General features: G+C 41.1%; 1 protein-coding gene across 1 annotated transcript; it reads left to right on the top strand.

Annotated features, from left to right (window-relative positions):
* Positions 1 to 6: 6 nt before the first annotated feature.
* RERGL (RERG like) lies at positions 7 to 8,158 on the top strand. Its single transcript, XM_017726278.1, has 4 exons — positions 7 to 47; positions 2,212 to 2,285; positions 4,776 to 4,924; positions 6,005 to 8,158. Exons 1-4 carry the CDS (start codon positions 35 to 37, stop codon positions 6,285 to 6,287), a joined length of 519 nt encoding a protein of 172 aa, XP_017581767.1. The 5' UTR covers positions 7 to 34; the 3' UTR covers positions 6,288 to 8,158.
* Positions 8,159 to 12,142: the final 3,984 nt, after the last annotated feature.

The raw sequence follows: 12,142 nt of genomic DNA, 5'->3' as shown, positions 1-12,142 counted from the left end.
GAGCGCGACGGGCGACGCTTCAAGCGCTTATTTGATGGAGAAACGGGGTAAACCCGCGGTGTCGCAGAACTTTTTGGGAAGGTTTGAGTTTCCGCTGGGTCATGGGCGAGAAGTCCTGGTGGAGTGTAAGCCCTGGGGAGGGGAAAGGGCGAGCCGGGCGGCGGGGGAGAGATCGCCCCGAAGCGCAGAGCCTCGGGCACGGGGCTGGCGGGGGGCTCCTCGCACAGCAGCTGGGGACGGGAAAGAACCGGGCTGCGAGTGCGGAGCGAGGGTGGGTTATGGGCAGCTCGATCGGAGAGGAGATGGAGAGAGTAAAGGAATAGACTGGAAAAAACCCCAACACCTGTTCTACTGAACACCCCCTCCTCGGCTCCAGGGGAGAGGGGAAGCAGATTGTTTATCTGGCACTCAAAGCACGACGCGAGGCCCCCAGTGAAGCAGGAGTGTGCTGGTTTGGTGGCTTGAGGAAAGCCTCACAGTACACAGGGTAACACGCCACGTTCTTGGCAGAATGAAGATGCAGATCCTTCAGACACTTCGTAGTCTTGGAAGGTGGCAAAGCAGGACTTGGGCTTTTACATCCCGGGTGGAAATACAGTTCAGCTGATAGACAAATAACTTTGGAAGTGTGCTGCCACCCCAGCTGATATGGCAGAAGCCCCTAAACTTAACGAGGTTGCATTCTCTCTCCCCCTGCTAAAGTGAAAGACTCTATCCACACTTTTTTTTTCCACCACAGGAATCAGAGTAGCTTCTAGTGATCCATAAATAACAAAGCAAAAAGAAGTACTAAGCTGAATTTTACTGAATATATCCAAATTAACTTATTCTGAAGGAAGAGCTACAATTGTACACGTGTGCTCTGCCATTACTTGTTATTATACAAACACAGACTGAGCAGACAGTTTGTGTCCCAGCTGGGTGCTCGAGGTCTAAGCTGTCACATGGAAATTATGTAGTGCTCCCTGGGCTCTATGTGTGTTCCAGCCACCTACAACCAAAACCAGGTTCTGTTCTGAGCCTCCAGTACTGCAAGTTCTGGAAAAGGCATGTCAAACCCCCAGAACATTGTTATTTGTTAACAAAAGTTTGTTGGAAGATAAGTTTAGCACTATTTCTAGAGATGAAGAAAGCAGGAATAGGGATGGTAAAATAAAGATCATAACACTGTTAGTGGAGTCAAAATAATCATAATTTTTTTTTTTTTTAAATTAAGGGAACGAGCAAGTGGCTGTAGAATTTATATCCTGTGATGCTTGGGACTGATAGTTTATTATCAGATGAACTCTTAAGATGAGCGTGAAGAATGCTGAAGATGCTGAATTCCAGAGATCACAGAGCTATCCCTCATTACACAGTTTCAAGTGTGTTTTCTGTAGTGTCAACAGCAATTCTTGTCCCTGTAGTTCAGAAAATGACAAATTATAGTGTAGAAAGCCTGCTGGCAACCACAGACTGGTTACACTTGCTTAGAACATCCTGCTGCCTAAAATAACAGTGATGGTGTGTCTGCAGTAGAGTTCCCAATGTTGCCAGTGCTGGCGGAGAGTCCCAAATCTGAGAACTGACGCTACAGAAATATTTTTGGACTAGATCCTAAGGGCATGATCCTGTAAATACTCTTGGTCTAATGCTGCCTAGTATGAGAACTCTTAAAGCACCAGATGCCATGGTAAATAAACATTATTGCTAAATAACAACTTTTGTGCAGAATCAGAGCTGCACATAGCCGGGCTGACTGCTTTTATAATCCTGAGCCCTGGTATCAAGCTGAGTGATCATCAACACTTAGCTGATTGTGAGGATTGTGTATTCCCCTCTCCTCCATTCTGGAAGAGGAAAAGTGGGGTCTGAAAGTATTCGTTCACCAAGACTTCAGTGGGAGCACCACAGTGAAATGGTGTTGGTCTGCCTAAGGGGTTGATTGGTGCAGAATTAAATAGGTTTGTTTCCAGTGTGTGTTCAAAAAAAGGAAGCAAACAACCAGTCAGCAACAACAAAACCACAAAACAAACATACAAAAAACCCCCCTCCCTAACAACCCTCCTCACCTGCAAAAAAACTAGATCAGAGACAAAAATATGTTGAAAAAAACAACCAACCAGTACTCAAGGAATCCTCAGTATTATCAAATTTCACTATTGCTTTTTCTTTTCACTGTCATCCCCAGTCAGTAACACTGATTTTCTTTGGATAATTTCTGTCTTTTAGAATGCATCTACACTAAACACTTGTGCCTGGATGGGAGGCAGATACACCTGGAAATTTATGACCCTTGTTCACAGGTAAGAATTTAGCAGGAGGACGGTAAAGAAAAGCTGTTCTTCATTACCTGTGTGTATGCTAAAAAGGGTCAAGGGGTTACTTTTGGTTGTTGGAATTTGTGCTTGCTCTTTTGGTTGTTTTTTTTTTAAACACTGAAATTTTATAGTTGCTGGGGCTCAGATCTACTGAGTACTTTCCCATTTCATCAAAGAAACCCTTCATTGCTGAAATTTTCTGGAAATGCTTTTGCATTTTGGAATAATACTAAAAGAAATAACATCACTTTTATTTACATGGGTAAATACAGAGATAAGTTATTGCATTACATGCCGCTTTCTCAAATACTCTAAAGGAATGACATTTAGCTTATAAAGCAAACAGTTTATTAAATGGCTGCAGAAACAGTCAAAGTAGACAGGCCTGGAAGTAAGGCTTGCATTCCCAGAACAATTTCCTTTTCCAAGGAAAGCCATAATGCCGCTTGTACACTTTGACAATTAAAATTTAATCACAGTAAACCACTCTGACATAACATTTTGGATTAATTTACTTAATTTACAGGAATAGAGACACTTAGGGTCTGTGTAACACATGCAGACCTAGGTCCATCTGATCACACTGGCTCTCCAGGTTCCCTTTTGGCAGCTATCTTGCCTCTTACCAACTGGGGTAAGGAATGCTAATATGAAAGCCAAATCACTGAAAGCCTGACCCATGCTTAAATTCAAGGACTTAAAAACTTAACCAGTGTAAAGACAAACAGCATTGCTTGTCCCAGGGCACTGAGGATCCCAAAACAGGCGCTGTGTCATGTAACACGATGGAGTCTTCCCTTGTCATATTCCTCTCAGAGGCTGCCTTTGTGGGCTTGCTTCCACCTGTCTGAGAGCCCTTTCCTCAGCTTGCCTACAGCTTCCACTTGCTGTCATATTAAATCCTGTGGCATGGGGGCAACTCTTTGTTAAGCTATTGAAACATTGGGAGTGGCAGCTGGATAGGGTTAAACAGATTAGGCCTAAATTATGAGGAGAGACTTTGGTTGCTGCAGTATGGGCACAGGTTTGTGCTAGTACACTCTGAGCTGTCTTGTACTAGTTTTTCCTCAGGAACAAGGCCTAACTTTGGCTGTTTTCTTCTTTCTTCCCAACCTCTTCTTAGTTCCTGCACAGGAACAGGTAGAGGTGGTATTGCCTTTTGTCTGACAGGACTTGGATGGGTTTTGGGGATCCTGTATCCCATGGGAACTGGAGAAGAAAACAGGACCAGACTGTGGAAGGAAAAGTTGTCATTTTTGTTTCTGCTTCCCAAAATCTTCCTGCTCCCTGAGGCTTCCCATTAGTAGCTGGATTCCTGTTGTGCAAAGCTCACTGTCCCTTCATTCACCTGGGAAACAGCTGTGACACACCTTTCCTGAGTCACCTTTCCTGCCCCTAAACCTGCTGCACAGTCTCCACAGCATTAAAAATCTTCCACTGAAAATGCTGAAGTCTTTAGACAGTTCTGGGAACTTGAGTCATTTTTTTTCTCATGCATCCCCTTTCACTGCCAGCATTCAGTGACCATCCCTCGTGGTCAATCACAGTCCAGATGTTCATGGTGCTACAGTGGTGCCCTAATGCTGAGCTAATCAAGGCAGCCAGGGTGGGATGGCAGTGGAGATCATACATTGCAGTAGCAAAGTGCTAAACTAGTAAGGGACCAACTTAAGCGGTCTTCAGTTCACTATTCAAAATGGGTTTTCCACAGAGCCAAAGTAAATTTTTTAAATTTATTTTTTTCCTGATCGGCTTCCAGTATTTTATCTATTTTAGGTCTCATGGTCTTGCTAGCTGCTGCCAAATCATGTGCAGAGATAAGCTAATTTTAAATAGTTTTGAAATTATATTCCTTTGCTTAATGGGACAGTTTACAGCTGTTGCTTTCTGGAAATCAGAAGTGTGACAGTTCCTTGGTGTGAAGGGAGACAAGGATTAGTATAACCCTTTATCACTCGAGTGACTTTTGTCACTAGTTTTATTAAACTAAGCTACAGATGGAAAGATGTTTTTTCTAGCTCTTCAGAAATTTAACATATGGGTAATTAGTGTTTGAAACTTGGACAATTCAACGAGGAAACAAAACAAATGAAAATCATTAAGCTTGCTGTTGTCAGAATATCAGGAACAAGCAAACCAGAGCTATAACCAGAAAACACACAAATGTTGATGGCTCCTGTATGTTTCATGTAACCCTGCAGAATATTCAACATAAGCAATGGCTGTACAGGTTGTGGAATTTCACTGCTTAAACAAAGTGTAAATGTTTCATAATGAACTTGTCAGTGATCCAAAGTGCCATCTTTAATGTTGGTTATTTATTAGGCTTTTGGAGCAGTACTCACCTGAATTCAGTGCCAGCACCTAGACCTAATAAACATCTTTTGCAATGAATGTTCTCACATTCACCTTGACAGAGAGAATGCTCTGAAGTGACAAGAGTGACATTCTTTTTCTGTTCTGAACTTCTTTCAGCCACATCGGGGGAAGCTCTCCCTCACAGATGAGCTCCACTGGGCTGATGGATTTATCATTGTTTACGATATCAGCAACAGAGCATCATTTGCATTTGCAAAAGCACTGCTGTACAGGATCCGAGAGTCTCACATAAGAGTTTGTAAAAAGTAAGTGGCATTCTTTTTTTCCCCCCAGCAAACATAGAGAAAAGTTGAGAACACTTCTGTGAGCTTGCAGGCCATCCTAGTAGCAATTAAAATCCAGCAGCATTGAAGTGACATAACACAATGACAACAACAAGGTGAAGGCAAAGTGTGTGGCAAATTACAATCTATTTTACTGTATCCAAACCCAAGTACATCAGGATTTTTCTTCTTAGTTCTTACAGAACTAATATTTAAGTGATTGCCATAAATATTTCTGCTGTGATTTACACGGGTTAAAAAGCCTGGTGCAGTCAGCCTGTGCTTTTACTCTCCCACTCAATTACCAATGGAGATGCACCAATACAGGGGTTGAAGAAAGCATTTCCCACAATAAAGGAAAGTGGTACCACAAATGTCTCCTAAACTGCCTTTAGTGGTGATCCCAACACCATTTGTGCACATGGGTGACCATATGGTGAGAAAGAAAGTAATTTCCAAGAGAACCACCAGAACTGCAGATGTGAGAGGGGATGGTGGTGTGTATTCCTGCATCAGTCAGCTGAGGTCCTTTCTAAATAAGAGTGAAATCCTTTACTTATATCAGAAGTGGAGTAAAAACCCCACTTTTCTGTCTGTTTTACTGCTGAACTTTCTTAAATAAGGTTAATATCTGGAGGGAATAATTTTAGCAGAAGCTTGGAATTAGATTTCCTGTGTTTCCTTCTGAGTTATGCCACTGACACTAATGTATCTCTTGGACTCTGTTCTGTTACCTATAAATGGAGATAATGATCAGGTTGCTTCTTCATGAAGTCCAGCTGCTGACAATTTACTCAGCATCATAGAAAAATACATTAATTCTTTGAGTAGAGAAAAAATGAAAATCTACTGGTAGAGAATCGCTTGTCTGGACAATCCTTTGCCAAATGGAAAACCAGAATTCTTCTTGGCAAGGTGAGGGGGCTGGTTAGTTCATTTTGGGTTTTTTTGCAATGTCTGTTGTCCTGAACATACATATTTCTCATACACACTGAATATAGCACAGCATATGACACAGAATTGTACATATCTTTTCTCTCACTGGAACCTTTTTCATTTCAGAATGGTCGAGTCATCAATATTTTTGGTTGGCAATAAACAGGATTTATGCCACATGAGGGAAGTTGGCTGGGATGAAGGACAGAAGCTGGCAATAGATAACAAGTGCCAATTCTGTGAACTGTCTGCAGCAGAGCATTATCAGGAAGTTGTGGCAATGTTCACCAAAGTCCTGAGGAATATCACTTCCAGTTTCAAACTGAAGGAGAAGAGACGACCAAGCGGATCCAAGTCAATGGCCAAGTTAATCAACAACATGTTTGGGAAGAGAAGGAAATCTGTGTAAGGGCTGGTTAGTCTTGAAGTTGGAACAAGCTGAAGCAATGGAGCAGAGGCAGCTCTTGGGATTCAGTGAATTTCCTCCAAAGGTCAATATCTGGAGCAGTAAGGCAGTAGAAACCAAAGGTATGGTCAAGTGGATGGTCTAGACCTAGAAGACCTGACCTTCTATTTCAAACTGCTACAGATTTACTGTTTAGGGCTGTGCCACTTAAACTCTAAGCTGCTCCAGAGGAGAAGTCTAGTCTGTATTTATTCGACACCAACAGGGTCTTAGATAGAGCTTCTAGGTGCAACTGAAATACAAACAGTTATTTCACAGAATCACTTACATTGGAAAAGACCCTTAAGATCATCAAATCCAGCCATTAACCAAACACTAGCAAGTCCACCACATAATTTTCAGTAAACTCAGCTTTGCTGATCAAAAACTTGCTTCAGAATTCTGAGTATGTTTTTTTTTGTGTGTGTGTGCAAGAACATTTGCACTAAAGAAAAGCAAAATATTGTGGCTTCATGTGATAATATATTTGTATTTAACTCAGATCCTTGTGTGCCTTACACTTGCTGAAATTCATATGAATTAAATGCTTAGACACCAAATCTACAAAAGGTATTTACCTGCAAAGCTGCCTTGCAGAGGCACCAGAAGTAGGGAAGAAGATATATAAAGCAGTATTGTCTTCTGTTTCAGTATCTTTTCTTTTTTTTTTTTTTTCTTTTCCATGAGTGATGAAAGAAAGTAGAGAGGGTTGAGGAGTGTGGGAGCTGAAATGTTGGTGAAATGTTAGTGAGCACTGGACTGTTTCGGCAGGGGCTGTCGTTGAGTGAAATAATTTTATAGCAAGGGTCAGCATAAAGCCTGGGTTTATCCCTTTCACAGAAGAGTTTTTGTAAGCTTTAACAAAAGTTTCATTACCTCTGAGGTGGATGTGACTGTTCAATCTTAGATGGGAGCAGAAGCTTGGAAAGCACATGGGCTGGTAAAGTGCACAAGTTCTCTAGAATGTCTGCCTGGATTTAAAGGTCAGCCTGCTGGTAAGACCCGTGCTCACAGAGAGTGTTTTGCCTAATAACCAATGTCCTTACAACTAGTCATCGCTGTGGTATTGAAATGCCACAGGAGAGAGCACTAAGTAATGCTAGCTACACTTTTCAGAAGTGGATATTAAACATCAGACAGGAGTAAATACGTTGCCAGTTGACATTCAGAGCTCTTACTCTAGGCAACTAAATAAGGGCTTAAGCCCTTAAAAGTGTTTGAAAGTGCTGTGATTGTACAGAAATTATGAAAGGGAAGTGATCTGAAGGTGAATTGCTGCCTCCTACCCATTCCGGGGAACAGCTGGGATTCAGTCTTTGTACAAGGCTGAGTTGAAGCCTACCTCTGCTCTGAATTTTTACCTGCATTGAAACTAGAAATGTTACTTTCAGTTTTTGAGTGTTCACCCGTAAGACAACATTAAAAAGTTACACATAATCTTAGCAGTAAGGTTGTAAAACAGGACTAAAGCACATTTTATTGTGTTGACCAAAGATCACATTTTTTTTTTAAATGAAAGAGACTGTTTATTTCACTTGTTATAAGACTACAGATATTGGAACATAGTTCTCAGCTGACAGGCACAGGGTTGCTTTGTTTTTCTGCAGATGCTGCTCTGCCATATCAGGAGCATTATATTTTAACAGTATGGTCAATATCTATGAGACTGAACGTGCAGATTACTCATGTACACCCTTGAACTTTCCAGCCCACACAGGATCCCAGAACTACTAAGAGACTTGTAGCTGTATCTTGCTCTAGCACTGCCAGATTCCAGAACTCTTATTTGTATTTACTGCTCTGGTATTAAATAAACTGGATATAAGTTTGATGTATTAATGCACATTTTTTTTTTTCCCTTTACTCTGGTATAAAGCTACAGACTTCTGTTTTTTCCATTATAAAAGTGAAGCACCATGCAGATCTGAAATTCCAACCGGAGAAAGTAAATCTGGGAATCAGCCACTTGCACTAAAGAGAACCTCTGGCTGTGTTTCCTGAGCACAATGAAGAAGCCCTCATGTAATTTTAAGCACTGAAGAGAGCCTTTTTTAAAAATGCTTTATCCTGTAAAAATTAGTCAAAAACAGCTACAGAGAGGCCAATTAAGTTTTGTTCATATTCCTGGGAATGTGGGCTCTCAGATAGATGGAACCTGCAGGATACCCCATGGTCTTTTGGTGTGTATGGAGTAAATGTTGGAACATATCTGGGCCATGTCCTGGGCTGTGCTCACCTGAAAGCCAGCTGGAACAGCTACAGGATGCATTTAGATTTAAGCACACTAAAGCACCCAGCACAGACATAATTCGATGTTCTCAGCATCAGGATTTCACTTGTCTTTTATTGCTGCTAACTGCAGAAGAACAAGGGTGCATAATTTTAAAGCAGATGCACTTTCTCGCATTCAAAATATATACATATTTTAATGTCTTTTAAAAATGAAGGCCTTTAAAATTACTTAAAAGACTGAGACAGATACACACATATATATGTTTTGCTAAGTGTTCTTGGAGCTCTAACAGGGAAGGTAATATGTTAACTGGCACAGGCATATTGCAAACAAGAAATTAGCAAGAACCCTGCTTGTATAACACAGTAAATGATGTAAATGGTGTCTGATGCTCACCCTTGAGAGTGACATCACCTAGAGCACATCAAACTCATTGAAGAGTGTGGAAGTGGAGCTATTTGTGTTGTCACATATTGCTTCAGCATACAACTCCATCCTTTCTCACCAAAAGATTTTGAAATTGCTCTACAAGAATTAAAAGTTTCTTGCTGTCATGCCTGGAAGTCCTTGCTTATACAAACTTTCTAGTTTCAGTAAAATTTTGCCTGAGAAAGACACTCAGAATTGATGTTCTTTCTCCCTGTCTTCAACTCATTTTTACTTTAGAAATAGTGACATAAAAGCAAAGAGATTCTACTGAAGTATAAAAGTAATAGCCCCTGGCTCCCAAATGCTGTCTCTCAGAGCACTCTCAGGGCTTTTTGAAGCTCTTTCTCACTACAGCTTTGAAATAAACAATTCAGACTAACACCACCTCAGCTCCTTTTCCCACTGTCATGTCTTTATGCATTAAACTCTTTTAGAAAATTCCACTGTGGTGATGTTCACAAAAGGGCAGAGAGGAAAACGTCACAGGAAAACTTAGAGTGTGATACTCCTGGAAAAAAGGAATAATTAAGTATTGAGTAGGCCAACCAAACACGCTGTACTCTAAAGACAAAAGTAACTACCATAGGTTTTTTTAGCCCATTGTTAGAAGCCAATTTCTGAAGTGATGGACAGGAGAACATTGAGTCGTGTGGGGAGTGCTGTTGCTTTTCTTTCTATCAGAATACACTGCTTTGAAGGTGATATTTGAAGATGTCTGATCCTGGCATCCTGTCCACTCCTGAGGCAGAGAGAGAGCAGCAGATGCTGTGGCCATTGGCCGGAACAGTTGTGATCCTTTCACCAACAGTCAGGCCCAAATCACTCGGTGGTATTTTCAGAGGGTACACTAAAAAGAAGAGGAATATGAAAACCAGTCAAAGCAGAACTAAAGTGCAGTAGGTATCCAAGAACATGTTAATTTTCCATCAGGCTGCCTGTTGGAGCAGGTGCTTTGGGTTAGTGAAGTTTCATACATTGCTTATGGATAGAGGAACAAACTCCAGTTCTGATTCATGTGCTGGAAAGGAGTCCTTGCCTACCCACTCTGAGGCAAGAAATACAACCAAAAAAAATGAGAGAGAGACAGACTACTACCAGACTACTAGAATAATCTAGGGCAATACTAAATTGTATCTTAAAAAAACATGAACCCTCTACCTCCTGTCCACAGGAACACAGGCTTCTTCGTATCCTTAACATGCCCATGGAGAATGAAAACAAGGGGAAGCCAAGTTTTGATGTGCTCTTGAGCCAGTTTGAAAAGCAAAGCCTTTGTTTACATGCCCAAAAGTACACCTGGGCACCTAACTGTCACCTTCTATTGTTTTAAAACTTGGGTTTGGTATTTCCATAAAGAAGCAGTGTTTTAAATGCCAAAGTCTTCTGTTGTGTTGGTTTGGGTTCCCCCCCCATAACTGATATTATGTGAGACAGGCAGACTATTCTGGGTAGAAAGTTATTTTTAAACAGGCATTACTCTTTTCCAGAAACAGACTGTAAATTTCTGTCTTCTTTTAATTGCTTTACAAAGTAAATTGAGTCCCTCTGGTTATATAATTAATATCCACATTTAGCCCTATATATTTGACATGACTTGAGCCATTTACTGCTACATTCATTTTTTAAGCCTGGCTAGGAGTTCCAATATGCATTTAATTACTGCTCAACTCTGGAAATATCCAAAGTTTTTTCAGGGAGGTGTCTTAACAGTAGTGAGAAATACGTGCCACAAATAAGATAATTGGAGAAGAGTGATCTCTCTAAGCGGGTCTGCCTCCTTGTACACTCCTCTGCTCATATTCAGCAGTAAAATGCTATCATATCTATATTATATAATGCATTTTACCACTTGAAATAAATATAAAAGAAGCGGAAATTAAAACATCTGACCTTAGAACAACAGGCATTGTGGTGTCTGGTGAAGAATCCATTTTTAGTAAACACGACTTTTTAAATAGGCTTCACACAGGTTTTTGGTTACGGTGTGTTTTGTTTGTTTGTTTTTTCTGAAAGCGATTTCTAGCTTTACAGACTAATTCCCTCTCAGAATAAACTTTATTTCAAAGATGCCGTGAGCTCCCTGTAAGTTTCCCAAGCTTTTGTGGCGTGCCTTTTAAAGGTAACGCGCTGCATCGGGCTGAGAGCGCCGACAGCTTTCCTGCTTCCAACGCCGCCCTCTCGTGGCGTTTTCCTCGCACTTCTTCCCTCCTCGGTTGGAGCATCCCTATTAATAAACCCCAGAGCGCGGATCACAAAGACCAGCTGAGACCCCTCCTGCCTTCCAATACTATAAAATTTTGCGATGGATTTTTTCCGGTGTTTTAAAAGGTGACACCTCATAGGCTTCATTGGACAGGATCCTTATTAATTAAACTGCAGATGTTGGTAGGGTTTTTTCATGACTGACACTTCTGAGTTCAGCTGTTTCACTGAAATTAAGTTCAGTGAAAGGCGCTGAAAGGTTTCCTGTTGACATACCCTCCATGCATATTAATATCCTCAAAACGGGCTCCAAAGCTTCTATCCTGTTTCCAGACACACCTAAGGGTCTGATAGGAGGTTTGACTTCCACCTTGTCTTTGTACAGCTTCCTGAAAGTATTATCCCCAGAGCATGACAGGGACACATGGCAGGGAGAAAAGCTAGACTTAGGCAAGAGTGTTTCTTCTTTTATCTGCAAGCTGTAGCACAGATACACTACATCAACCTTTAAATAAGCAAGGTCACTTCCTGAAAAGACCCCCAGGTTGGGTTTGCCCAGCCCAGTAGAGAGATCTGCTTCTAGGTTCCCCCCTGATCCATATGCCTTTCTACAAAATGATTTACTTCATCAAGGTGATGCCTCAAATAACAGAGATGAATCACTCTCCAAAAGGCATTAAAGTCTCCACCAACTCTAAAGGTAATTAGGGTTGGGGATCTCTAAAGTTAGGTGAGATGAATCATGTTCCACATACGGCCTCTTGGGGCCCTTTGCTAGTTATTTTGTCCTTCATCTTCAGTACTACAGAGCCCATCTGTCCTACTTTACAAAGTCAATTGAGTCCCTATGGTTAGACAATTAACATCTAACTTGAGATGACCACTGGGTCATTAAATGCTAAATTTATTTCATATGATTGATCAGAGTGCTGGATTATATTTGATCCCTGCTGAA

Source organism: Corvus brachyrhynchos, unplaced genomic scaffold, assembly GCF_000691975.1.
Source record: "Corvus brachyrhynchos isolate BGI_N302 unplaced genomic scaffold, ASM69197v1 scaffold191, whole genome shotgun sequence".
In the NCBI taxonomy this organism is placed as follows: domain Eukaryota; kingdom Metazoa; phylum Chordata; class Aves; order Passeriformes; family Corvidae; genus Corvus; species Corvus brachyrhynchos.
The sequence above is the reverse complement of the archived record's forward strand: the minus strand, read 5'-3'. Positions and strand labels throughout refer to the sequence as shown.